This window comes from Leucoraja erinacea, chromosome 29 (genome assembly GCF_028641065.1).
Source record: "Leucoraja erinacea ecotype New England chromosome 29, Leri_hhj_1, whole genome shotgun sequence".
NCBI classification, from domain to species: Eukaryota; Metazoa; Chordata; class Chondrichthyes; order Rajiformes; family Rajidae; genus Leucoraja; species Leucoraja erinaceus.
In genome coordinates, this window is record NC_073405.1 from 9,311,886 (window position 1) to 9,339,566 (window position 27,681).

At 44.4% G+C, this 27,681-nt stretch overlaps 1 protein-coding gene across 1 annotated transcript in view; it reads left to right on the top strand.

The window, feature by feature from the left end:
• The first annotated feature begins 5,123 nt into the window (after positions 1 to 5,123).
• The window catches only part of mfsd12a (major facilitator superfamily domain containing 12a), a 54,317-nt gene continuing 31,759 nt past the window's right edge, over positions 5,124 to 27,681 (top strand). The window contains exon 1 of the mRNA XM_055658544.1: positions 5,124 to 6,053. Within this exon, the coding sequence (XP_055514519.1) occupies positions 5,786 to 6,053 (268 nt within the window). The 5' untranslated portion in view covers positions 5,124 to 5,785. The remainder of the gene's footprint in view (positions 6,054 to 27,681) is intronic.

Here is a 27,681-nt window from a genome sequence, read left to right on the forward strand (position 1 = left end):
TATTTTCTGTTCTTGCAATATTTTTGTAATTCCTTGTTTTGAATTCCTTCTGAAGTCTCCTCTATCCCTTGGAGTACAAAAGAATGAGTGGATCTCAATGAGGCAAGCGGAAAAAACGATGTCCTCTGGTTTTGTGTGCAAGGAACTGCAAATGGTGGTTTACACCCAAGATAGACACAAAATGTTGGAGTAACTCAGCGGGTCAGGCAGCATCTCTGGAGAAAAGGGATAGGTGACGTTTTGGGTCGAGACCCTTCATCCACTTAATTCTTTGAAACCAATATTTTCCTCACATACCCATCAATTTCCCCCTGATTTTGCTATCTCCGGTAGCGGGAACCAATTAACCTCCCAACCAGTGCATCTCTGCCGAAAAAACAAACAACTGGAGGAACATGAACAGAGGGTAAACGCAGAATGCTGGAGTAACGCAGCAGGTCAGGCATCATCTCTGGAGAAGATGGATGGATGATGTTTTGCGATGGGTCCCTTCTTCACACTGATCATAAGGGTTGTGGGGGGGGACTGTGAAAGAAAGCGAGAGGAGCGGCAGGTCCAAGCATGGCCGGTGAAGGGTGAACACAGACAAGGGTGTTTTTGTTGGATTGGCAGATTATTGGACTAAGACTAGAGAAGAAAAGTCACGTGCGAGTCCAAAAGGGATTAAAAAGTGGTGAATTGTGAAGCTTGCAGGTAGAAAAGTTGCAAATTGAGGGGCAAGGTCAGCCAAGGTTCAGTGGGCTTCAGGGATTAAGGTAGCTACACATTCCCAATCTCCATGCAAATGTTAGTCTACTGAAGGAATTCTGAGGATCAGACAGCATCTGTGGAAGGAAATGGACAGATGATGTTTCAAGTCAGCGGCCTTCAGACTACTGTAATAAGTGGTGTCTTTGGGACGTGGGAGGAAACTGGAGCATCAGACAGCAAATCTATTCAGTCACAGCAAGAATAGAGACTCCACACAGGCATCGGATACATCAGGAATGGAACCCGAGTCTCTGAAGCAAGCAGCACTACCTGCTGCACCACCCATGCCGCTTGAAGCCCGGCCCGGCGTGGCTTCACCGGCTGCGGGACTTTGCTAGAGCCCGCCGGGGGCTCCAACAACAAGACCCGGAGCTTGGCCTTGCATCGCCCGGCGTGGCTTTAATGGCCGCGGGACAATTGCCATCGCCCGCCGGGGGCTTTGACTCTGACATCGGGAGGGGAATGGGGAGTGCAAGGGAGAGATACGTTTTTTTGCCTTCCATCACAGCGAGGAGGAGATGCGCTGTGATGGATGTCTGTGTAAATTGTGTTGTGTCTTGGGTCTTTTTTTTCATGTGTGTATGACTGCAGAAACAACATTTCATTTGAGCCTCTATGAGGTTCAAGTGACAAATAAATTGTATTGTGTTGTGTATTGAATAGTTGAGGTTTGAGTTGTGTCGTGGATGTGTTCAGCAGTGCAGAATGTTTGAAAAGCTGCCGTTTCTGATGGGCGTATGCATTGGAGCACAATTTTAAACTTCATTTGCAAGAGGCTTCTGTGGCTTCCAACTGCACGCAAAAGTGAAAGCTATGGTCATAGGCTGGGGTGCTACACCAAAGTCGCAAAACAATGCACCACATCCTGTGACAGAGGTCAGAATGGTGCTGGTGCCTTTTGGCCCTGTGGGATGGGCATTGATGGAGTTGCATCAATGCTGGCTAGTCCTCACAAATTCCTGTTTAGTCTTCCCATCAACTCCCCCCAGATACTATCACTCGCCTATACACAGTGGCCATATCACATCCCAAACTAGAATAGAATAGAATAGTTTCTTTATTGTCATTGTAACATGAACCATGTACAACAAAATTTAAAAATGTCAGCCAGTCAGTGCACCATTCAAAAATTTCTAAAAGCTAACGATACATACAAGATTAGATATTAAAAGATAAACAACTAAAATAGATATCACGAAAATAGCACGCATAAACACGCAACCCTCCATCCTTCTGTCGATTTCACAGTGTACCACAGTCCCTGAGTATGTATCGCCCCTGCGTTCCTTGGCGGCTACATTTAGTGCTTTTATAGCAGTGGGGTAAAAACTGTTTTTTAGTCTGTTCGTCCTTGTCCTTGTAGATCTGTACCGTCTGCCTGACGGCAACAGTTCAAACAGGGAGTGTCCGGGGTGGGAAATGTCCTTTATGATACTCTGGGATTTTTTGATGCAGCGGGAACTGTGTAAGTCCTCCAAGGTAAGGAGAGGGCAGCCGACAATCCTCTGGGCGTTGTCAATGGCCCTCTGGAGCGCTTTCCTCTGAGCCGCTGTGCAGCTGGTGTACCACACGCATCCACAGTATGTTAGTATGCTCTCAATGGAGCACCGATAAAAGGACAGCAGCAGTCTCTGAGTGATGTTATTCTTCCTGAGCACCCTCAGGAAGTGCTGTCTCTGCTGGACCTTTTTCAGCAGCGCAGTGGTGTTCACGCTCCACGTCAGGTCCTCCTCAATATGGATTCCCAGGAAGCGGAAATCCGCCACCCTCTCCACACAGTCCCCTCTGATAGTCAATGGTACCATGTCCGTTTTATTCTTCCCAAAGTCTATTATTAATTCCTTTGTCTTTAAGGTGTTGAGGAGCAGGTTATTTTCTTCACACCACACTGTCAGCTGCTCCGCCTCATCCCGGTAGGCGTACTCGTCCCCCCCGGAGATGAGTCCCACCACCGTAGCGTCATCCGCAAATTTGACAATGGTGTGGTGGGCGGGGGTGCAGTCATGTGTGTAGATGGTGTAGAGCAGGGGGCTCAGTACGCAGCCCTGTGGAGAGCCAGTACTGAGGCTGAGGGCCGTGGATGTATGATGGCCCACTCTGACTCTCTGGCTGCGACCCGACAGGAAGCTATTTATCCACGTACAGGTGGAGTGTGGAAGTCCCAAGTCCCCCAGTTTATCCACCAGTTTGTGGGGAAGGATGGTATTAAAAGCAGAGCTGTAGTCCCCAAAGAGCATCCGCACGTAGCTCCTCCGCTGCTCCAGGTGAGACAGTGCAGCATGGAGAGCTGTGGCTACAAAACTGTGCGTCTTTGAGATGAGAGAAGAAAGTAGGACATCCAGGAGAAATGCATGCAGTCACATTGAGAACATGCAAACTCCACCCAGACACTAGTGGAGGTTACGATCAAATCTGTCTCCATCTGTGAATCAGCAGCTCCACATGCTAACTCACCGGGGCAGCCAGCATCCCTGGAGAACATGAATAGGTGATGTTTCAGGTCAGGTCCCTTCTTCAGACTAAAGCATCACCTATCTATGCTGGAGTAACTCAGCAGAACGGGCAGCATCTCTGGATAGAAGGAATGAGTGACATTTCGGGTCGTGACCCTTCTTCAGACCCGAAATGTCGCCCTATCCAAAGGTGCTGCCTGTTCCGCTACTCCAGCAAGTTTATCTTCGCCGTAAACCAACAATGCAGTTCCTTCCTACACATTCTCCAGAGGTGCTGCCTGACCTGCTGTGTCATTCCAGCAATTTGTGTCTACTACCTATCTACGCGATTCCTTTTACGTTCTTGCACCTCCATCAACCATCCTTCTCCCGTCCATCTAATTCTCCTGCCTGGGGCAATGTACAGTGGCTAATTGACATTCCTACTAGCACATCTTTGGGATGTGGGAATGGAGCAGATCATCCAAGGAACATCCACATGGTCGCAAAGAGAACGCGCAAACTCCACATAGACAGCACCAGAGATCAGGATTGAACCCCAGGTCTCTGAAACTGTGGGCTAACCACACCGCTGTGCCATCCTTGGCTGTCTTCTTCAGTGTTGAAAGCTGAATGTGGAACTAATTCTTTGAATAACATATTTGGCATCTCTAACCAGTTTGCTGTGAATTTCACCAGCTTATGCCACCATTAAATGCCTCAGGTTATTTTTGTTCACTGAAGGTAATACGTAATGGTTGTTATTTTAGGTACATGGAATTTGGACAATGCGGAAAGCAGTGTGGAAATAATTTGTGTAAAACTTGTACCTGCAGTTCAAAGAAAATGTATGCAAAGTCCTATTATTTACATTGAATACACTATATAATATTTTCTTTTTACTGCTACTGTCAAATTTAATGTGCATTTATTTCAGATTTCACATATTCCACCAAAAAAAAAACTTACTTTCAGCACAAAAGAGACTAAATTCCTTGCTTCAAAACTGATGTAAATCAATTAATAACATTTAATAAGGGAAAACAGAAATGCAGATTCTGGAGTCTGAAATGCTGGAAGAACTCAGCAAGTCAAGCAGCATCCGTGGAGAGGGAAACAGATTAACCTTTCTGATTAGAGAACTTTTCAGAGAACCAAAATTGTCGAGAGGAGCTCTTAAATCAAGGCTTAGAAGGCTACAGACCAAGTGTCAGTCAATAGGTTTAGTGTAGCTGGGTGGTTGATAGTTGGCATGGATACTGTGGGCCGAAGGGCCAGTTTCTGTGGTGTATGCTTGTGACAACACAAAACGTTCTAGGAGCAGAATTGGGCCATTCGGGCCATCAAGTCTACTTCCCCCATTCAATCACAGCTGATCTATCCATCCCTCTCAACCCCATTCTCCTGCCTTCTCCCCATGTACACCCCAATGCATTCCTGCAAAATTGCATAAAATAAACTATGAATACATTTCCTGTGACTCTTGAAGTGGTTTGGTTTGATTGTTGGCAAATGCCAGCTAAGACTCTGCCAATGAGTTTATCCTTGCCCCCTCAGACAGGCATCCACCCATCCTTCTCTGGACACAAAACGCTGGAGTAACTGCGGGACAAGCAGCATACCTGGATGACGTTTCGGGATGAGACCCTTCTTCAGACTAGTCGGGGAAAAGGGGAACGAGAGATATAGGCGATGATGTAGAGAGATGAAGCACAATGAATGAAAGATATGCATAAATGTAATGATGATCAAGGCAACGGGTCATTGTTAGCTTTCTGTTGGGTGAGAACGAGAAGACTCGACCCCATCCCTCCACCTGTGTCAACCTGTGGGCCGGGCAACGAGCGGACGTCCCGCCCCAGTTCCTCGCTCATTGGGCTGTGAGAGCGGAGGGAAACGCCCAGTGTTATTCTCCAACTGGGAACAGCCCTGCGTTAACTCACATGACCGGCCGGCGGATTATTGACAGCAGGAAGCTGGAGTTGAGGGGACGGGAAAAACTGCAGCGAGAGCAATGTTCCAGGAAGCTCCAAGGAGCCGGGCTGGGAAAGCGAGTGTGTCAGAGCAGCGGGCCGGCCGCTGGTAACGTGTGTGACAAGTCCAGGGACTGGTTGTATACAAGGCTCCCTGTGTAACGTGTGACTGGTTATATCCTGGGCTCCCTGTGTAACGAGTAACACGCCGGGGGAGGGGGAGAGGCTGGTTTATACCCCCTGAGTAACGAGCCCAGGGCTGCCTGCATTCAGAGCTGCGTGTATAAAGTGTACCAAGCTGGTTATATGTAGGGCTGCGCGTGTAACGTCTAACAAGCCTAACAACTGGTTACATTCGGAACCCTCTTGTGTAACAAACCCAGGGCTGGTTGTACTCAGAGCCCTGTGTGTAACGTGTGGCAAGCCCAGTTGGTTATATGCAGGGCTGCTTGTGTAACATGCAGCGAGGCTGGTGACATTTAGAGCCCTCGGTCTGTGTAACAAGCTCAGGGCTGGTTGAATTCAGAAGCCAATCTAAAGCGGTCGGCAAGGTGCAAAGGACATTACACAACTCCAGTATCAAAGAGCCGGTGTGTCACACCCCCCTGGACTCTCCTTGTTGCCGGGGCCATGTCTGATGAGGTGCTCTCGCTGCCACTCTGCGCCCGCTTGTCCTACTCAGTGGGGCACTTTCTCAATGACTTGTGCGCGTCCATGTGGTTCACCTACCTGCTGGTTTACTACCACACGGTGCTGGCTATCAACAACTACAACGCGGGCATCCTGCTGCTGATCGGGCAGGTCGCCGACGGCTTATGTACCCCTCTCATCGGCTATGAGTCCGACCGCACTCGGGGCTGCGGGAAGTACGGCAAGAGGAAGACGTGGCATCTTATTGGTGAGTCCATAATAACATGTTTGTGTTACTATTTGTCCTGCGAACGGAGAAGAAAGGGTCTCCAGAGATGTTGCCTGTCCCGCTGAGTTACTCCAGCTTTTTGTGTCTATCCTCGGGAGATATCAAAAAACTGGGCGCATGGATGGGTCGGGTTTGGACCAAACGCAGGTAGGTGGGACTAGTGGAGATGGGACATGTTGGCCGGTGTGGGCAAGTTGGACCGAATGGCCTGTGTCCACGCTGTATCACTGTAAGTGGACATCGTCTCCAGCTCCCCTGGGTTCCCTCTGAGTCGTAGGGAATGAAAACATTGACAATGTGTCTCAACGAGTCCTTCAAACCCATTGATGGAGATGTCAGAACTTGACCGTTTTTAAGTTGAGGAATTGGGTGGAGAGTCGCTTACCAGTAATCGCACTTATTGAAGTGGCTGGAATGAATTGAGCAGTGAATGTTCAGATGTAGTCTGTGGATCATTAACAGATCTCAGAGATAAGGCTTCACATGGGTGTGGGAAGATGAATACTGGTGTAGAGTCAAAGATGGGAGAGGGAATGTTTGCTCCAAGGAAGAAAGTCTAAACAAGGCAGAGGGGTGGCTGTGAGTTTCAGAGATTAGTGTCTGGGGCAGTGGATGGTATATTGGCCATGTACAAGGTGTGAGGAGTGGGATGTGATGATGGAGTGGGAAAGGACAAGGCTATAGAGGGATTTGAGTGAGTGTTTTGGTTATATACCTGGACGCACAGTGGCACAGCTGGTAGAGCTGCTTCCTCAGTGCCACACACCCTGGTTCGATCCTGACCTTGGGTGCTCTTTGTATGGAGTTTGCAAGTTCTCCGTGTGACTGGGTTTTCTCCAGGTGCTCCGGTTTCCTCCCACATCCCAAAGACGTAGAGATTTGTAGGTCAATTGGCCTCTGTAAATTGCCCCAATTTACAGTGGATGCCCAATTGGAATAAAAGAACTAGTAGGAATGGACAAACTCAAAAAGCTGGAATAACTCAGTGGGACAGGCAGCATCTCTGGAGAGAAGGAATGGGTGATGCTTAGGTCGAGCCCGAAGAAGGGTCTCGACCTGAAACGTCACACATTCCTTCTCTCCAGAGATGCTGCCTGTCCCACTGAGTTACACCAGCTTTTTGGCTATCTTTGGTTTAAACTAGCATCTGCAGTTCCTCCCTTCCTGGGCCAAAGTGCCCGTTTCCCTCCTGAATCCCCCTCAATTAATCAGTTCTGAGATTTGGGTTCCAGAGAATAAAGGATGAGTCCAGGCTGGAATTGTTTTTGTACTAATTGAGATTGGGTTGTGACTAGCAGGATAATAGTGATAAAAACTGTGATTTTGCTAATGAGTATATAAACTCCAATGAGAATCTAAAGTGGTACATAAATGGTGGCGAGGTGTGGCATGGAATGGGAGAGGAGAGAACAGAACATGCTTGGTTCTGGGGACCAAAGGCGTTGTCTTTTCCAACGCTCAATGTCAAGGACATTGACTGTAGTTAGGCTGCCACTGGTGGAGAGCTTGAGAGTTGACTGGGAGGGGAATGGGAGTCGGCGCTGGTTATTGTCGGCGAACATGTACAAACTGAATCACTTTGTCAGGAAACATGTAGGTGAGGATCGGATGGTCAAGGATGGATCCATCTGGTGCTGTAGCAAATGGAAGCCTTTAATCTTGTCCCTTAACCAGAAATACTTCAATTTGTTAAGTTGCCCCTCACAAATCAGTGTGGATGTCCACATGAAGTTTGCAGAGAATGGTGTGTGTTCTGAAGTATGGTCACAATCTTAAAGTAGGCAAAAACAGCAGCCAATTTGCCAACAATGACCTCCCTTCAGTGCTGTCAAAGCAACCAAATAATCTGTGTTCTTGACTAATATTGAGATCCAAGATACAACATCCTTTCCGCATCCACCCAGTTACGGCAAAGCTGTAGAATGGGGTTGGGTATGGAGAAGGTTGCCCACTCCTTTGAGAATAACTGTGCTGCCCGTTCTTGGTTGAATGCCGTGGAATCTTTCATGGTCTTGGGTGCGTTGGTTTAACATCTCATTTAGAAAAACAACACATCTTGATCGTGCAGTACAGAGGGAGCACTGCACAGGAATGTTAACCTTAGACTTTGGTGCTTGAGTCTCTAGAATGGGACAGATCAACAACCTAGTGAGATGGAGAGTGTTGCTGTTGTGTATTAGAGATGGACACAAAGATAGACACAAAGCTGGAGTAACCCAGCGGGTCAAACAGCATCTCTGGAGAAAAGGAATTGGTGGCGTTTCGGGTCGAGCTGTTTTGACCCGCTGAGTTACTCCAGCTTTTTGTGTCCCATCTTCAGTTTAAACCAGCATCTGCAGTTCCTTCCTACATATTAGAGATATACCACTGACAACTGGTGAAAGATGTCCTTTAAACTTTTAATTGCATATGTAAGATACAAGAACTTGAACCTTAAACTGTGTGCTGCCCATCGCCAGAAAGTCAGCAGTCTCAGCCAGGCATGTGCCCTTGAGTCGTAGGGTCTATGATCCCACTGTTCAGGGTCTGGTAAAGAGTTGAATCCTGTTTCTAAGATTTGTCTCCCTCCTGTTCATTCCGCTCTTCCCCAGAGAGGGACCAACACATTGATATTTATTTCCCCACTCCAGGTCTGACTCTCTTTCTTCATAATCGGATGCAAAAGCGTTACGCCAGCGCCTTATGTCCTTTTGTGTGAACCAGTTCCTCATTTCCCTATCCAATTCCTGTGCTGTGACGTTCTAGCATCTATGGTAAATGTTGAGACTCTATGCCTCCGAGTCAGAGGCTGGTATCGTGACCTTTTGCCGGACTTGCTTGTTGCCTTTCAGTGACATGGTGATGTATCACTCAGACCCGAGTCTTGCCTTCTGACCAGAGATTTTCTGCCCTGCTTCCTTTTGGATCTTGCAGTGTGAAGAAAACCTGACTGTTTCACGACTATAGCAGTTTCTCGGGCAGTGGAATGTCTCGGATACAGAATAAATTAAAATGACTTTTGCAGAGTTTCCCGGGTAGTCCGGCAGCATTGGACCAGAGGAGCTCCAAGACAACGTCCTTTCCACATCCACCCAGTTACTACACAACTGCAGAATGGGGTTGATTATGGAGAAGGTTACGCACTCCTTTGCATTATCTAAAAAACTGGACTGAGAATCCTCCATTCCCTGCATATTCAAGTGCCTTTCCAAAATCTTCTTGAATGCCACTATCATAGAAACATAGAAACATAGAAATTAGGTGCAGGAGTAGGCCATTCGGCCCTTCGAGCCTGCACCGCCATTCAATATCATCATGGCTGATCATCCAACTCAGTATCCCGTACCTGCCTTCTCTCCATACCCCCTGATCCCCCTAGCCACAAGGGCCACATCTAACTCCCTCTTAAATATAGCCAATGAACTGGCCTCAACTACCCTCTGTGGCAGAGAGTTCCAGAGATTCACCACTCTCTGCGTTGAAGCCACTATCGTATCTCCTTCCATCACAACCCTTGGAACCAGGGTCTAGGCATCTACCACTGTGTGTTTAAATGAATAAATGTGTCTATAAATATTTGCCCTGCACATCTTGAAACTTTCCCCCCCTCGGACCTTCATGCTATGCTTTTTGGACTTTCCACCCTGGACTATATTGAGAAAGTTCTGTTAAATTTAACTTTATGCTTGGCTTGATTCTTTTTTAAATTTGGTTCATTAGTCTACGTACTCTGTTCAAGAGTGCTGGAAAGTAGTTTTGCGACTTGTACAAGTTCCACTTACTACTTTGGCTTTAAACTATCAGGCAGAGTGAGGAGTCCTCGTGACTGAAAAGCAGAGAGGAATGAAACAGTGGGACTCTAGTAGCCTCCCCAGTGTCTGTGATTGGGGAGGTGTGATATCTTGATCGTAACCTCAAAGGATAACTCTGAACTAGACAAAAGACTCCCAACAACCTGAAATGCTCGTCTGCGATTACTGAGAAATGACTTCAGTCTTAAGTCGCTTGCATGAAACTGTTAAACAGGATGTAAAGTTAGCTTAAAAATAAAATAAGACGGGTTATTTCCCTCTACAGATACTGAGACAAACTTGTTCTCAAGAGATGCTGCTTAACCTGCTGAGTTGCTCCAGCACTCTGGGTCTACCTCTGAACACACTTGCCTTCATCTCCATTCGAGATTGCCTGGACTCAGTGATACACTTGCAACAGCTCAGAAAGAAATACTGTGTGTAATTTAAAAAATAATAATTTTCTATTTATAAGCAAAATTGTGACAAATAATGGTCTGTCTGAAGAAGGGCCTCGACCCGTAACGTCACCCATTCCTTCTCTCCAGAGATGCTGCCCGCCCGCTGAGTTACTCTAGCATTTTGTGTCTACCTAATAGTCTGTCAAAAATCCATGAATTGAGTTTTTGATGCTGACATCTTGATAACTTCCACAAGTGATTCATCAGTGTGATTATTTTTTGTAAGCGCTCCTATCCTTGCAGCTCGGCGGGATTTAAAATGCCACCACCTTGCGCAAGATTTTGTCGACATTTTGACTTGTGGCGATACAGTTATTTATACGCCAGCATGCACCACCGAGACCAACAAACACTTCAAACGACTGGTATGCAAATTGCATTTCTATTCTAGGCTTGGCCGTTTCATTCTGTTAAACTCTGCCGTTCTTTGACCACTGCCCAATATCCAACTTGAGCTGAATATCAAACCGCAGAGGCAGAAAATCTGAAACAAAATCAGGAAATGCTGGAAATACTCCAAAGGTTGAAAAGGGGAATGCAATGACCTGAAACACCAACTCTGTTTCTCCTTCTGTGTGTGCTGTCTGGCTTTCTGAGTATTTCCTAATTTATTTTTTAAAAGATTCTGGTGGGTTTTTTGAGCCAACGTTAGCTGTTTAGTGGCTGCACAGTTGTGGGCAAAGAAAATACTTAGCAAAATGAATTGTCTGTAGGCTCTGAAGTCGAGTGCTCTGAAAGCAAACAAGACTGCAGTAGGTGGTGAACACTGGCCAGTATCAATGTGGGTCACTGATGCTGGCCGCCTTTTTGAGGCAGCAACTCCTGTATATCATTTTTTTTTTGTTTATTATATTGTTTACAAAGTACAATGTTTACATATTCTGTGGTGCTGCAAGTGAAGGGTCTGTCCCACTTTCACGACCTAATTCATGATTCTGCCGAGTTTGCCCTTGACTGTTACTCGCAGCATGGTCGTCACGAGGGCGTAGGAGGTCGTAGGTACTCGTGGCATCAAGTAGGTCGGGGCGTTTTTTCTAGCATGATGAAAAATGTCCACGAGTTTAAAAAGGTCGTGAATTAGGTTGTGAGAATGGGACAGGCCCTTAAGAATTGCATTGTTCTGCCTGGGACATATTGCAATAAAACACTCTTGACTCGTGATGTAGCAAATCTGTGCAACCTTTAGGCATTGGGCTGTCTACTTTCTCAGTTCTGCTTTTTATAAATAGTATAATCTTACTGAATTACTCTCAGGCGTTTCTGCTTTGTAATGTTTGGCCGTACTAATTTCTCAGTCTGCTCTTTGCTCTTAAAATGGACGTAGAAGCAAAAGGATGATGGCAGAACTGGAAGAGGTCACCGGGAGAGATTGGCGGGAGATGTGTGTGGTTTCTGAAGAACGGATGGAATGAGCAAAAGTCAATGGCGGACAAGCTCGGCAGGTCAGGCAACATCTGTGGTGGGAATGGACGAACAACATCTCTGTCCAATCTGAAGAAGGGTCCCCAACCAAAAGTGTCGTCTGTCTATTCCCTCCACCGATGCTGCCTGACCTGCTTGGTTCCTCCAGCACTTTGTTTTGCTCTAGATCCCAACATCTGCAGTTCTTTGTGTCTCAGTAGATGGACTGAGTTGTGCCAACGGTCTGTTTCCACATTGTAATTACATTAGCATTGGAATCGGTGGAGAAATAATTGATCATTTATCTACGCTCCTCACAGAGTGCACACAACTACTTTTAGGTCATAAGGTCCTACGTGATAGGAGCAGAATTAGGCCATTTGGCCCATCAAGTCTACCCTGCCATTCAATCATGACTGGTCTGTCTCCCTCCTAACCCCATTCTCCTGCCTTCTCCCCATAACCCCTGATACCTGTACTAATCAAGAATCCATCTGTCCCTGGCATAAAAATATCCATTGACTTCCACAGCCATTTGTGTCAAAGAATTCTATGGATTCACCACCCTCTGACTAAATAAATGTCTTCCCCTCTCCTTCCTAAAGGAACATCCTTTAATTCTGTGGCTCAAACCTCTAGTTTCAATGAACCCTAGATTCTCCCACTAGTGGAAACATCCTCTCCACATCCACTCTATCCAAGCCTTTATTTAATACGTTTCAATGAAGTCCCCCAATGTTTAAAAGAACTCCAGCAAGTACAGGCCCAGTCCTGTCAAACGCTCATCATATGTTAACCCACTCATTTCTGAGATCATTCTTGTAAACCTCCTCTGGACCCTCTCCATAGCCAGCATATCCTTCCACAAATATGGTGTCGAAAATTGCTCACAATGCTCCAAATGCGGCTGTCGAGCCTCAACATTACATCCCTGATTTTGTATCTAGCCCTCTTGAAATAAGTGCTTGCTTTTTTCTCCACTTCAAGGTGTCCCGAACAAGAGATCTTTATTTGATTATTATCCATAAAACTGAGCAACGGTTATCATGGGTCATAATGTGAACATTCCGTTTTCCATTTTACTATGTATTATCAATTATAATATAATTTATTATAATGAATCCCACACCACCCTAGCCACAATCTCGCTCCACCATCCGGAGAAAGATACAGGAGGCTGAGGACATGACCACCAGGTCAAGAACAGCTTCTTTTCAACAACTAACAGATCTTTGGACGCTGCACAATGTTAACCTCGACTATGAACTATGCGGTGGCACAGCATGAAACGGGCCTTTTGACCCACCAGGTCCACATCGCCCACCCATCACCGGTTCACACTCGTTCTACATTATCCCACTTTCGCATCCACTCCATACACATTAGGGACAATTTACAGAGGCCACTTAACCTACAAACCCACACGTCTTTGGGAAACCGATGCGCCCTGAGGAAACCCACACTGTCACAGGGAGAAGGTGCAAACTCCACACCGACAGCAGCCGAGGTCCGGATCGAACCCGGGTCTATGGTGCTGTGAGGCAGAACTCTACCGGTTGCGTCACTGTGCCGCTGTTGAGCTTATGGCACAGGTGATCTTTAAATACCTTGTATCCTCTCTGTGTGTGTGTGTGTGTGCTATTTGATGTCTGTATCCTGTTCCTTTGTGAAAGCCTCAATTGTATGTGTTGTACAAAGTGAAGATTGGGTAAACAGCAATGGGATCTTGTGATTGGGACAGTTTTTGTTTCCTTGTGCAGAGATAACCAGTTGCTGTGGATTGTTGGTCAACTCTGAAGTCTACATTGGAGTATTGGTCAATTGAAGTGCATGGCTGCCAGTGATGATACGGGCGTGGCAGTATCTGTGATTTTAGTCCATAGGCGATTCCTTCATATTTAAACATGGTGGGACTTTGACTGGATGCAAGTGAAGGAGATTCAGTCAGAGTTCCTGCTCTTTGGCAATTCTGACCTTCTCACAGGGCGGAAATGCTGACGTTCACATCAGAGGTTTGTGCGTAAAGCCAAAATTGAAATTTCACAGACTTTGGTGTTCTGGAGCCATTTCTGGACAAAAAATGCAATCTTAAGTAGAGCGTGGCAGATCACCGGATAACTAAATGATACGGCTGCCTGTGGCAAATATCTCTTTTGTTCAAGACTTTGACAACATTTCACTGGAATCCCATTTGGAGGCAGCCATGGAGACTTGCACAAGTCAATTAAAACGTTTGAAGGTACCTTGTTTGAGTTGCTTGAAAGAAACAGCATGGAAATGGGTCCTTCAGTCAACCAAGTCTACAACTACCATACTGATATCTCTATGATATCTCGCATGCATCCACTCCCTACACACTAGGTGAAAATTTACAGAGGCCATTTAACCTACAAACATTCATGTCTTTAGGATGTGGAGGAAACTAACATAATCAAAGACGTGTCCCACCCTGGTCATTCATTCTCCCCACTGCTGTTGGGAAGAAGATACAAAAGCTTGAACGTGCCACCAATGCCAAATTTAGGAACAGCTTCCCCTCTGTTAGCAGGCTTCGGGAACATTTATTCCATAAACTAGGGCACTGTCCGATTTACTTCAACCCCATTGTGATGTCTATGTTTCGTTTGATTGTATCTTCCTCATTGTTCTACCCACTGTACTCGAGTTTCGTTTGATTGTATTTATGCATAGTATTATGTAGAGTATAGCAAAATAGTGTTCGCTGTACCTAGGCACTCGTGACTCGTCGCAGGGAGAATGTGCAAATAGTTCCTGAGGTTGGGGTTGAACCTGGATCTTTGGCACAGTGTGGCAGCGGCTCTACTAGCTGCGTTTCTCTGTAGGTTTTATTTTTAAAAGAGAAAAATAGCTGGAAACATTAGGGATGTCAGAGCGAAATGGAAAGTGAAAGAGTTAGAATTGATTTTTATTCATTCTTGCTGAACTGAGTGCTTCTAGCAATTTCTATTTGTACTTCAGATTTCCAGCACCTGCATTTTATAGTTTTCTCTTGCCGTCCTTGTGACTTAAGGATAGAAACTTGAGATTGCCAATGTAAACACACGTCCTTTAGAGCACCATGTCTGCTTTCAACTGATATTCAAGCTGAGATAAAACAACTCGTGCATTTCTCAAACTTTTAAAATTGTTTTAGAAAACAAAGTGATAAGGGAGTGTGCATGCACCATGACCATCGGTGTTTGATGTTCAGAGATGCAGCACGGAAACGGGCCCTTCGGCCCACCAAGCCGGCACACCCTATTCTATCCTACACACTACGGATAATTGAAAGAAGACAAACTTATTAACCTAAAAACCTGCTCGTCTTTAGGATGTTGGAGGAAACCGGAGCACCTGGCGCAGTCACAGGGAGAATGTACAAACTCCTTACAGAGAACACCTATAGTCAGGATCGAACCTGGCCTCTGGCGGTGTGAGCCAGCAACTCTACCGCTACACCACTGTGCCACATATCCCGCCCTGCCGCAGTTTCTCAGGCTGATATTGAGCACCTGGAAGGCAATGCGCATATTAAAGCCAGACACGAGAAACTGCAGATACTGGAATCTTGAGATAAAGAACTTCCCTGGTCTGTTGAGTTCTGCCAACAGTTTGTGTTTTACTGTGTATTATAACATATAAAATGTTGTTGGTCTCACTTCATTTAATTTGCTCTTAATGCAAATACAGTGCCCTCCATAATGTTTGGGACAAAGACCCATCATTTATTTATTTGCTTCAGTACTCCACAATTTGAGATTTGTAATAGAAAAAAATCACATGTGGTTAAAGTGCACATTGTCAGATTTTATTAAAGGCCATTTTATACATTTAGGATTCACCATGTAGAAATTACAGCTATGTTTAAGCATAGTCCCACCCATTTCAGGGCATTGTAATGTTTGGGACACATGGCTTCACAGGTATTTGTAATTGCTCAGGTGTGTATAAATGCCTCCCAAATGCAGGTATAAGAGAGCTCTCAGCACCTAGTCTTTCAATCACCTTTGGAAACCTTTATTGCTGTTTATCAACATGAGGACCAAAGTTGTGCTAATGAAAGTCAAAGAAGCTATTATGAGACTGAGAAACAAGAATAAAACTGTTAGAGACATCAACCAAACCTTAGGCTTACCAAAATCAACTGTTTGGAACATCATTAAGAAGAAAGAGAGCACTGGTGAGCTTACTAATTGCAAAAGGACTGGCAGACCAAGGAAGACCTCTACAGCTGACAACAGAAGAATTCTCTCTGTAATAAAGAAAAATCCCCAAACACCTGTCCAACAGATCAGAAACACTCTTCAGGAGTCGGGTGTGGATTTGTCAATGACCACTGTCTACAGAAGACTTCATGAACAGAAATCCAGAGGCTACACTGCAAGATGCAAACCACTGATTAGCCGCAAAAATAGGATGGCCAAGTTGTAGTTTGCCAATAAGTACTTAAAAGAGCAACCACAGTTCTGGAAAAAGGTCTTGTGGACAGATGAGATGAAGATTAATTTATATCAGAGTGATGGCAAGAGCAAAGTATGGAGGAGAGAAGGAACTGCCATATCACCTCATCTGTGAAACATGGTGGTGGTGTTGGGGGTGTTATGGCCTGGGCAAGTATGGCTGCTGAAGGTATTAGCTCACATCGTCATTGATGATACAACTGCTGATGGTGGTAGCATAATGAATTCTGAAGTGTGCAGACACATCCTATCTGCTAAAGTTCAAACAAGTGACTCAAAACTCATTGGCCGGCGGTTCATTCTACAGCAAGACAATGATCCCAAACATATTGCTAAAGCAACAAAGGAGTTTTTCAAAGCTAAAAAATGCTCAATCCTTGAGTGGCCAAGTCAATCATCCGATCTGAACCCTATTGAGCATGCTTTTTATTTGCCAAAGAGAAAACTGAAGGGGTCTAAACCCCAAGACAAAGCATAAACTAAAAATGGCTGCAATACAGGCCTGGCAGAGTATCACCATGGAAGACACCCAGCAACTGGTGATGTCCATGAATCGCAGACTTCAGGCAGTCATTGCATGCAAAGGATATGCAACAAAATACTAATCATGACTACTTTCATTTACATGACATTGCTGCAGTGCCGGATTTGGATGAAGAGAGGCCCTAAACTGTTCCACTTGTGAGGCCCCCAACGACCGGACAGCCATGGCGGCCAAATCTCCCACAATTCAAAGCGAGGGAGAAAGTGCCCAGCGCTGACCAGTTGCCGTTGCAGTGCGCATGCGCAGGGCGGCCAATGATGTGCTGGCCGTGGTCGTGCGCATGTGCAAGGCGGCCTGCCGTGCCGGCGGATGAGGAGCGAGCGGAGCCTGGTGGCCTGGATACGGATAGCGGGGGGAGATGGAGAGAGAGAGATAGAGAGGGGGGGCCGCCCAGAGTTGAACGGTAGGTGTTCTGCCTTGGCCGGAGGCCCCCCTAGACCTCGAGGCTCATCAATTTTTTTCGGGGGGCCCCCTAGAAAGTGGGGGCCCTAAGCTATTGCTTGTTTAGCTTATACGTAAATCCGGCACTGCATTGCTGTGTCCCAAACATTATGGTGCCCTGAAATGGGACGACTATGTATAAACACTGCTGTATTTTCTACATGGTGAAAGCAAAATGTATAAACATTGCCTTTATTAAAATCTGACAATGTGTACTTGAACCACATGTAATTTTTTTCTCTATTACAAATCTCAAATTGTGAAGTACAGAGGCAAATAAATAAATGACGGGTCTTTGTCCCAAATATTATTGAGGTCACTGCAAGAGGAAGGGGTCAAAATCCAAACCATGTTCAAAGTACAAAAGGGAAGGCTTCAGTCAGAATCTGAAAAGAAAGCCCATTGTTAATACTTAGAATACGAACATTCTGTTCTGAAGTGTACACGATGTGCAGACAAACTTGTACTTTCCCGTTTCTGCTTTTTGTTAGCTGTGTCTTGGTGACATCAAGCACAGAGGTCACCATGATGCTGTGCATAAGTTTGGCTTTCCTTTAAAATAAAGCTGCCTCTTTATTTTTCACTTGTCTACCATACAACGTTACAAAACCATGATACTTTCTTCGAGGCAGTTGATGTAACAAGAATTTGCACGGTGGGGCAGCTGCTGGAGCTGCTGCCTCATGGCTCCAGTGACCCAGGTTCAATTCTGATCTTGGGTGATGTCTGTGTGGACTTTGCATGTTCTCCCTGTGATTGCATGGATTTCCTCCAAGCGCTCCGGTTTCATCCCACATCCCAAAGATATGTGGGTTTGTAGGCTAATTGCCCTCTATAAATTGTCCCTGGTGTGCAGGGAGTGGAAAGGGCTTGACATAGAACAAGTGGGCTCGGTGGGTAGAAGGGCCTGTTTCCATGCTGTAGCTTTCAACCTTTAATCCTGGATGCTGGAGCTACTGCCTCACAGCGCCAGAGACCCAGGTTTGATCCCAACCTTGGGTGCTGTCTGTGTGGAGATTGCAGGTTCTCCCTGTGACTGCATGGGTTTCCTCCAAGTGCTCAGGCTTCCTTCCACATCTCAAGGATAGGCAGGTTTGTAGGTTAATTTGCTTCTGTGAAATAGCCCTTAGTCTTTAGGTAAGAGGATGCAAAGGTGCGATAACATAGAACAAATATGAATGGGTGACTGACGGTAGGCATGGACTCGGTGGGTCGAAGAGCCAGTATCCATGCTGTATCTCTAAACTAAACTTTAAACAGATCAATTAAGTTCCTCTCTGCACAGTTTTTAAAAATGTTGTTGCCATTCAGTAAAATGAAGGAAATTGGGGAATTTCCTGGAATGTTCAATGGCTTGCATCGGTATTTCGAGTGAATCATCCATTAAAAGGAAGCAGATGTAGGCAAAAACTTGAATAGTACATTACGGTACATTATTGGTGACATCCTGTTTTTTTTTTTTAATCATAGCTGACTCTTAGTCCGAAGTTAGGACCTTCTAACTTCTGAAGAAGGGTCTCGACCCGAAACGTCACCTGTTCCCTTTTCTCCAGAGATGCTGTCTGAGCCGCTGAGTTACTCCAGCTTTTTGTGCCTATCTTCAGATTAAACCAGCAATTGTATTTCTTTCCTACACAGAACTTTCTAGTGACGCCTAACTATATACACATTACTCAGTGCTACAAAAATGTGTTTGGTTACGAAAAAGGGAATTTTTCCAGCTTTTAAGGCAGTTTTGCATGTCATTCAATTAATTTTTAGATGTAAATTTAAAAAAATGGTTTCAAGTGTGTTGGAAGGTTACCCTAAGATACTCTATTACAGGTGTTGAAACTGTTAAGAACTGTGGATGCTCAGTCAGAAAGGAAGTCTTTGGGACTGTAACTTCCCAGTGGTCAGGCAGCGACTGTGAAGAGAAGCCAAAATAATACTTTAGGTAGATGATCCCTCTTTGCAATCCTGGCGAAAGATCAAAATAAGTACAGAGGATAGAATAAAAGGAAAATAAAATAAGAGAGGGCAGCCACGGTGGCGCAGCGGTAGAGTTGCTGCCTTACAGCGCTTGCAGCGCCGGAGACCCAGGTTCGATCCCGACTACGGGTGCTGTCTGTACGTAGTTTGCATGTTCCCCCCGTGACCGCGTGGGTTTTCTCTGAGATCTTCGTTTTCCTCCCACACTCCAAAGACGTACAGGTATGTAGGATAACTGGCCTGGTGTATGTGTAAACAATTGTCCCTAGTGTGTGCAGGATAGTGTTGATGCACGGGGATCGTTGATCGGTGCAGGATCAGTGGAGCGAAGGGCTTGTGTCTCTAAAAAAAAAAAAAATGTTTTAAGATAACTGATGGGTCTGGAGGAATGAAAGGATATAGGGGTAAGTGTAGGAAAGGCATAAACTTGTTGAATGGGACCTGCTCCTGCTGTTTCTTGTAAAGTTATCCTGAGAAAGAGAGCCACCGTTTGAGGTCATCAACCATAATACATTCCCCTATAGAAACATAGAAACATAGAAATTAGGTGCAGGAGTAGAGGCCATTCAGCCCTTCGAGCCTGCACCGCCATTCAATATGATCATGGCTGATCATCCAACTCAGTATCCCGTACCTGCCTTCTCTCCATACCCTCTGATCCCCTTGGCCACAAGGGCCACATCTAACTCCCTCTTAAATATAGCCAATGAATTGGCCTCAACTACCCTCTGTGGCAGAGAGTTCCAGAGATTCACCACTCTCTGTGTGAAAAAAGTTCTCCTCATCTCGGTTTTAAAGGATTTCCCCCTTACCCTTCAGCTGTGACCCCTTGTTCTGTACTTTATTTTCCTTTTTGCATACTTGTCATATACTTGTGTGTGGTATGATTTGCCTGGATAACATGCAAAATAAAATTTACGTTGAGCAGTACAGCAAAGGAACAAGCAGTTCAGACTTGGTGGACCAATATGATCACTAATAATACACTAGATAATAATGGCTCCCATTACAAGGTAAATGCAAAGCACATTTAATGACTATCTGTACTGATGTGCAGGAATTATTGATGGTCGGTCTCATTAAACTGCACCAATAAACAGTGGTGCTCTGATATTTCTTGATATTGACTTCATGGTGCTGAAGAATGGTGATATATTTGTTTCCAGTATGAGGGTTGGGATCATCCTAGTATTTTACTTGCTTTCTTTATTACAAGATTCTGCTGGAGACTTTAGACTTTACAGATACAGTGTGGAAACGGGTCCTTCGGCCCGCTGAGTGCGTCGACTAGCGATCGCCCTGTACACCAGCACTACCCTACAAACTGGGGACAATTTTAGTGAAGCCAATTATCGTACAAACCTGTATGTCTTTGGTCTGTGGGAGAAAACCGGAGCACCCAGAGAAAACCCACCGGGAGAACGTACAGTACATACAAGCATCTGCAGTCGGGATCGAACCTGGTTATCTGGCGCTGTATTGCTGCAACTCAACCACTATGCTGCCCCTTTTTTTGAGAATCGTGAACTTGGCTAATCTGACAAACTCCGCTTGCCCTAAATGAAGAAAAGCGATGCAATTGAAATAAAATTTTGTTCTGCAAAGCCTTTTGCAATTCTGTGGAGTGCGTCATTAGCTGATTAGCCGTGCACTTTGTCCAAACCATAAGTAATTCCTGCTATTTTCCCTGGATGGATAAAGCCCTGCACAAGACCAGTCTCTTCAAACAACAAAACTGTGAATTCTTTTGTAACACGTCTCATGAGTTCAGCTCCAAGTCCACGGTAATTCCCTGCGGGGATCAATTTGCTAGGCGGTGGAATAGTGTTTCGATGACTTGTTAGATGGGATTATACTGTCCTGTCACACTATCAAAGGAAAAATCTTGGGAGAAAAATTAATTTTAGCGTTTTGTACCAAATGACATCTTTGTCTTCAAAAGAAATCGCCAGAGAAAAAGAAAATGCTCTTTGGTCTTTAAGATACTTTGGTGGCCCCCTTCTGGATTTGAACCGAGCTAAAGGGCTAATAAATAGTCAATTCTCCCCTCCCTGTCCCTTTTTTTTGCATTCACTTGTACCCCCATTACCTAGCTTCCCCCTTTTCACGACTGAAATGACCATTTACAGAGATGTAAATAACAATTAAGCATCATGTCTACCATAGCATCATAGAAATAGGCCCTTCAGCGATTATCCTTTCACATTCGTCTTATGTTATCCCACTTTCACATCCACTTCTCACACAGTCGGGGTAATTTACAGCGCCCAATTAACCTACAAACATGTACGTCTTTGGGATGTGGATGGAAACCAGAGCAGCTGGAGGAAACCCACGTGGTCTTGGAGAGCGTGCAAACTCCTCACAGACAGCACTCAAGGTCAGGATCAAACCCCAGTGTCTGGCACTATGAGGCAGTGGCTCTACCAACGAGAGACCAATGTCTCAATGCTGTCCAATACTGGAACCAAACTAAAGCTGGAGTAACTCAGCGGGTCAGGCAGCATCTCTGGAGTGAAGGAATGGGTGATGTTTCTGAAGAAGGGTCTCTACCAACGAGACGTCCACCCATACCTTCTCTCCAGCTGTTCAATACTGCAGACCAAAAGGGTACAAGCTGGAGTAAACTCAGCGAGTCAGCAGCATCTCTGGAGCGAAGGAATGGGCAACGTTTCTCTGAAGAAGGTTTTCGTCTTGCTATTTCCTTCGCTCCAAACGTGCTGCCCCGCTGACCTTCTCTCCTCTCCAGCTGTCTGACCCGCTGTGTTATACCAGCTTCTTGTGTCTATCTTCAGATTAAACCAGCATCTGCATTTCTTTCCTACACAGGACTTTCTAGTGACATCTAACTATATACACACTGTTCACTGCTACACAAAATGTGTTTGGTTACGAAAAAGGGATTTTTTCCAGATTTTAAGGCAGTTTTGCATGTCATAGATAGCATTCAATTAATTATTAGATGTTTTAAAAAAAAAAATGGTTTCAAGTGTGTTGGAAGTTTACCCCAAGATACTCTATTGCAGGCGTTGAAACTGTTAAGAATGCCATAAAAAAAATCATACCAATGGGGAACTAATCTATTTCTATTGATGTAGATGATAATTTACATCTAATGAGAATACAGAACACCACAACACTATTTTCGGCCCACAACGTCTGTGACAAACATGATGCTAAGTCCATCACTTATCTACCTGCACCTAACACATATCCCTCCATTCCCTGCATTTCCATAAGCCTATCCAATAATATTTTAAATGCCATTAATGTATCTGCTTCAACCACTATCACCGGCAGTGCATTCGAGGCAGTCACCACCTTCTGTTTGTATTTTCTTTTTTAAAATCCTCCCTCCGCATACATCTTTAAACTTTGCTCCTCTCACCTTAAAACTATGGCCTCTCGCATTAGAATTGTTTTTCCTATCCGGTGTGGATGGAACAAGATTGGATACTCATGTTATATGGCATGCTTTAATGTATTGAGTAACTAGAAGCATATCTTGTGGCAAAGATAGACACAAATATTCTGGAAAAACTCAGTGGGTCGGGCACCCTCTGGAGAAACAGGATTATGATGTTTCTGATCAGGATCCTCATTCAGACTGAAATCTTTTCAGACTTTTTCTCCATAGATGCTGCCTGACCTGCTAGTTTACTCCAGCTCTTTGTGTCTATCTTTGGTATAAAGCAACATTTGCAGTTCTTTGTTTCCACATCTTGTAGCAACTTGGCAAAAGTCTTCTAGAAGTCCATGTACATCCTCTCAACAGCATTACTTAGAAATATCCTTGTTTTGGACCAATCTAGTATGATTCCCCGTGTTAAGTGTATTTTTTTTTAAATTACTTTTAATCTTTTCCTTGCTTTGACTCTCTTTTCTGGTCCTCTCCTTCCCTGCACTCCCGAAAATCATTAACCTTGTCGTGGTTTTACTTTCTTTTCCTTAAATACTCCACCGGCTGAAGACTTGCCTCACCTGTAAACATTTTCTCCAATTAATAATTCGACAGAAAAATTCTAAAGTTGCAAATACCAAAGACTTGAGGGCATAGCTTTCAGATGAGTGCGACAAAGCTTAAAGGAGATGAGTGGAGAACTTTTTAGTGGCGGGTGCTTGGAACGTGCTGCCTGGGCTGGTGGAGTGGCATTTAAGAGGCTTTTGGATAGGCACATGGATGTACAGGAAGTGGAGGGATAAAGATCATCTGTATGAAGAGATTAGTTTAACTGTCATCATGCATGGGGTTGAACATGATGCCAAGTTAAGCTTATCTCCACTGCTTGCACATGATCTATATCCCTCCATTGCCTGTCCCTGTGCCATCCCTTTATCTACGAGTGCCTCTCCAACAGTCTTGCTATCTGTAGTCATTGCCTGCAATTTCTAGTGTGCCTCTTATTTCCGCCTGCTGTAACTCTGTTATTGGCAAGGAAATGTATACATGGTGATGTGCTATGAGAAACTGTTCTCTAAACTCCTTGATCAGCCTTGGATTAAAACTGATTGGGCAATTTTTGAGTCGCACACTCGTTATAGAGTTGGCTGCTTTGTCAACAGAGGCTTCCTCATTTGCATTGCCCAGTTATACCCTTCTATTGCATTTCCTATTACACAGTCTTTCATCTCCTATCGCACTCCAGCCTTGCATCAGTCTCGTTGTACAATTTTTGCTGTTTCCTTGTTCCGAGTATTTCCTGTGATCTCAACTCTCTGCCATGGCAGAGATTGTAGAGAGAAAACTCTAACCTTGTGATACTAACCTTAACTTTGGCTATGTCTCATCACCGGTTATATTATCTCCTGCATCCCAGTACAAGTCTTTTTGCTAATCCCTGTTTCTCTTTCAATCCAAACCTTAATTGTATGGAACTTTCGAATCCTTTTTTATAATTGCCACTTCTTTTTTTCGAAAGCTCCTCGAGACTGGAGATGCAAGGAACTGCAAATGCTGGAATCTTGTGTAGGAGTCAGTGCTGGAGTAACTTAGTGGGTAGGGCAGCATCTCTAGAGGACGTGGATAGGTATCCCTCAGACTTAAAGGTCGCCCATCCACGTCCTCCATCGATGTTGCCTGATAGTGACTCCAGCACTGTGTTCTAACTCCTCATGTGTATCTCTTTGGCTGTGCTTTCAGCTATCTTTTGCTAGATCATCTTGATGTATTTTGTGACAAACGTACAGTATAAATGCATGTTACTCTTTGTACAACAATGATAATAGTATCCTCTGGCGTCAAACAGCATGGAAACAGGCCCCTCAGCCTAACTTGCCCATGCTGACCAACATGCCCTATTTACACTAGTCCCACCTGCCTGCATTCGGCCCATATCCCTCTAAACCTGTCCAATCCATGTATCAGTCTAAATGTTTCATAAACATTGGATAGTTTCTCAGTCCTGCCTAGAGAAGCATTGTACAGAACTGTGGAAGCTCAAAGTCAGAAAGGAAGTCCTTGGGACTCTGTAACTTCCCAGTGGTCAGTCAGCGACTGTGACGTGAAGCCAAAATAACACTTCAGGTAGATGATCCCTCTTTCCAATCTAGGTGAAAGATCAAAATAAGTACACAGGATGGAAGGATAAAAGGAAAATAAAATAAGATAGGGCAGCCACGGTGGCACAGCGGTAGAGTTGCTGCCTTACAGCACTTGCAGCGCTGGAGAACCAAGTTCAATCCCGACTACGGGTGCTGTCTGTACGTAGTTTGCATGTTCTCCCCGTGACCGCGCGAGTGTTCTCTGAGACCTTCGTTTTTCTCCCACACTCCAAAGACGTCCAGGTATGTAGGTTAACCGGCTTGGTGTATGTGTAAACAATTGTCCCTAGTGTGTGCAGGATAGTGTTGATGAGCGGGGATCGTTGGTCGGTACGGGATCGGTGGGCCGAAGGGCCTGTATTTCTAAAAAGATCTCTGATGGGTCTGGAGGAATGAAAGGATATAGGGTTAGGTGCAGGAAAGGCATAAACTTGTTGAATGGGGCCTGCTCCTGCTGTTTCGTGTGGTGTTATCCTGAGAAAGAGATGCCACCTTTTGAGGTAATCGACCACAATACATTCTCTATGTTCTATACTTTCTTTGCCTTTATTGCATACTTGTCTTATACTTGTGTGAGGTATGATTAGTCTGGATAGCATGCAAAATAAAAATTTGCATTGTCCATGGAGCAGAACAGCATAGGAACAAGCCGTTCAGATCACAATGGCGCTAAGATGTCAACATGAGCTCATCTACACTGCCAGCATGTGATCCATATTCCTCCATTCCTTCCACATCCATGGGCCTATTTAAAAAAACTCGTAATGGCCACTATCTTTCACAAGTTACAGGAGTAGAATTGGGCCATTCGGCCCATCAAGTTCACTCTGCCACTCAATCATGGCTGATCTCTGCCTCCCAATCCCATTTTCCTGCCTTATCCTCTTAACCCTTGACACCTGTTCTGATCAAGAATTTGTCTATCTCTGCCTTAAAAAGATCCAATGACTTGGTCACCACAGCCCTCAGTGGCAATGAGATCCAAGATTAACTACCCTCTGACTAAAGAAGTTCCTCCTCACCACCTTTCTAAAAGAGCGCCCTTTAATTCTGAGGCTATGACCGATGGTCCTAGCTGTCTATCTGGTCGTATCTGCCTTCACCACCACCCCTGGCAGTATGTTCCATGCACCCACCACCCTCTGTAAAACAAAACTTGTCCTGCACATTTTAGTTTAGTTCAGAGATATAGACAGGCCTTTCGACCTACTGAGTCCGCACAGGCCAGCAATCCCCACGCACTTACACTGTCCTCCATGCACTAGGGACAATTTACTATAATACCAAAGTCGATTAGCCAACAAACCTGTACATCTTTGGAGTGTGGGAGGAACCTTGAGCACCCGGAGAAAGCCCACGCAGGTCACGGGGAGAATGTGTAAATTCCATACAGACAAGCACGCGCAGTCAGGATCGAACCCAGGCCTCTGGTGATATAAGGCAGCAACCCTACTGCTGCACCATCATGCCGCCCCCAACACATCTCTGTTAAACCTTGCCCCTCTCGCCTCAAAGCTATAATCCTTATCTCCTGCACCACCATTGTGGACCAATATGATCACCAATAATACACTAGATAAAAATGGCTCCCATCACAAGGTAAATGCAACAGCACATTTAATGACTATCTGTACTGATGTGCAGGAATTATTGATGGTCAGTCTCATTAAACTGCACCAATGAATAATGGTGCTCTGACGTTTGATATTGCCTTCATGGTGCTGAAGAATGATGATATACAGTGCCCTCCATAATGTTTGGGACAAAGACCCATCATTTATTTATTTGCCTCTGTACGCCACAATTTGAGATTTGTAATAGAAAAAAAATTACATGTGGCTAAAGTGCACATTGTCTGATTTTATTAAAGGCAATTTTTATACATTTTGTTTTCGCCATGTAGAAATTACAGCAGTGTTTATACAACGCCCCCCCCCCCCCCCTCCCCCATCTCAGTGCACCATAATGCTTGGGACACAACAATGTCATGTAAATGAAAGTAGTCATGCTTTATTTATTTATTTATTTATTTGTTTATTTGTTCCGAACAATTAAAGACATAAATAGGAATAAATAACAACAACAAAATCGAAATAGTCAAACAATTGGACATTCCAGGCGATATTTGCAAAGCAATGAAAAGCATAAAGCAACATTTAAATGTCCAACACTTTTTCTTTACAAGCTCGAAAAGGAGTGAGAAGAAGAATAACTTATTTAATCTCACCCCTTCTCCCTAAATCCTTCTTCCATATTTAATAATTAATTAATTAATAATAATAATACCCCAGACAATTTTTAGAGATGCATACAGACATATATATACATACAACTGATATACACATACAAGTAATATGTATGAAGTAACCAAAAACATAAATTAATAATAAATAAAATAATAAATAAACATTAACCCCTGTTTGTCAACCATCCCCTTCATCCCTGTACCTTGTGAAAAAAAGTTTTTTGTATGTCATTTTGAACTGGTTCATATTTGGACATTGCTTTAACTCCACATTCAAACTGTTCCACAATCCTACTCCACAGACCGAAATACAAAAAGTTTTTCTGGTCGTGCGGACTCTTTGTACCTTAAAATTAAATATTCTTCTTAAATTATAACCCCCCACTCGCTCATTGAATAATTTTTGTATATTTCCAGGTAAGTTTTTATTTTTGGCCCTAAACATTATCTGTGCTGTTTTAAATGCAACCAAATCTTCTAATTTTAATAATTTTGACTGTAAGAATAATGGATTAGTGTGACCCAGATACCTGACATTGTGAATAATACGTATTGCTCTTTTTTGCAGAATAGTTCATGAATGTAGCGAACTTTTATACTTATTGCCCCAGACTTCTGCACAGTAATTTAAATAGGGTAAGATTAGTGAACAGTAGAAAATGCAGAGTGATTTGTGATCCAGAACCTGCTTAACTTTGTGTTATACAGAAATGCTTTTTGACAGTTTGGATTGTACATGTTTAATGTGTGATTTCCAGCTGATTCTATCATCA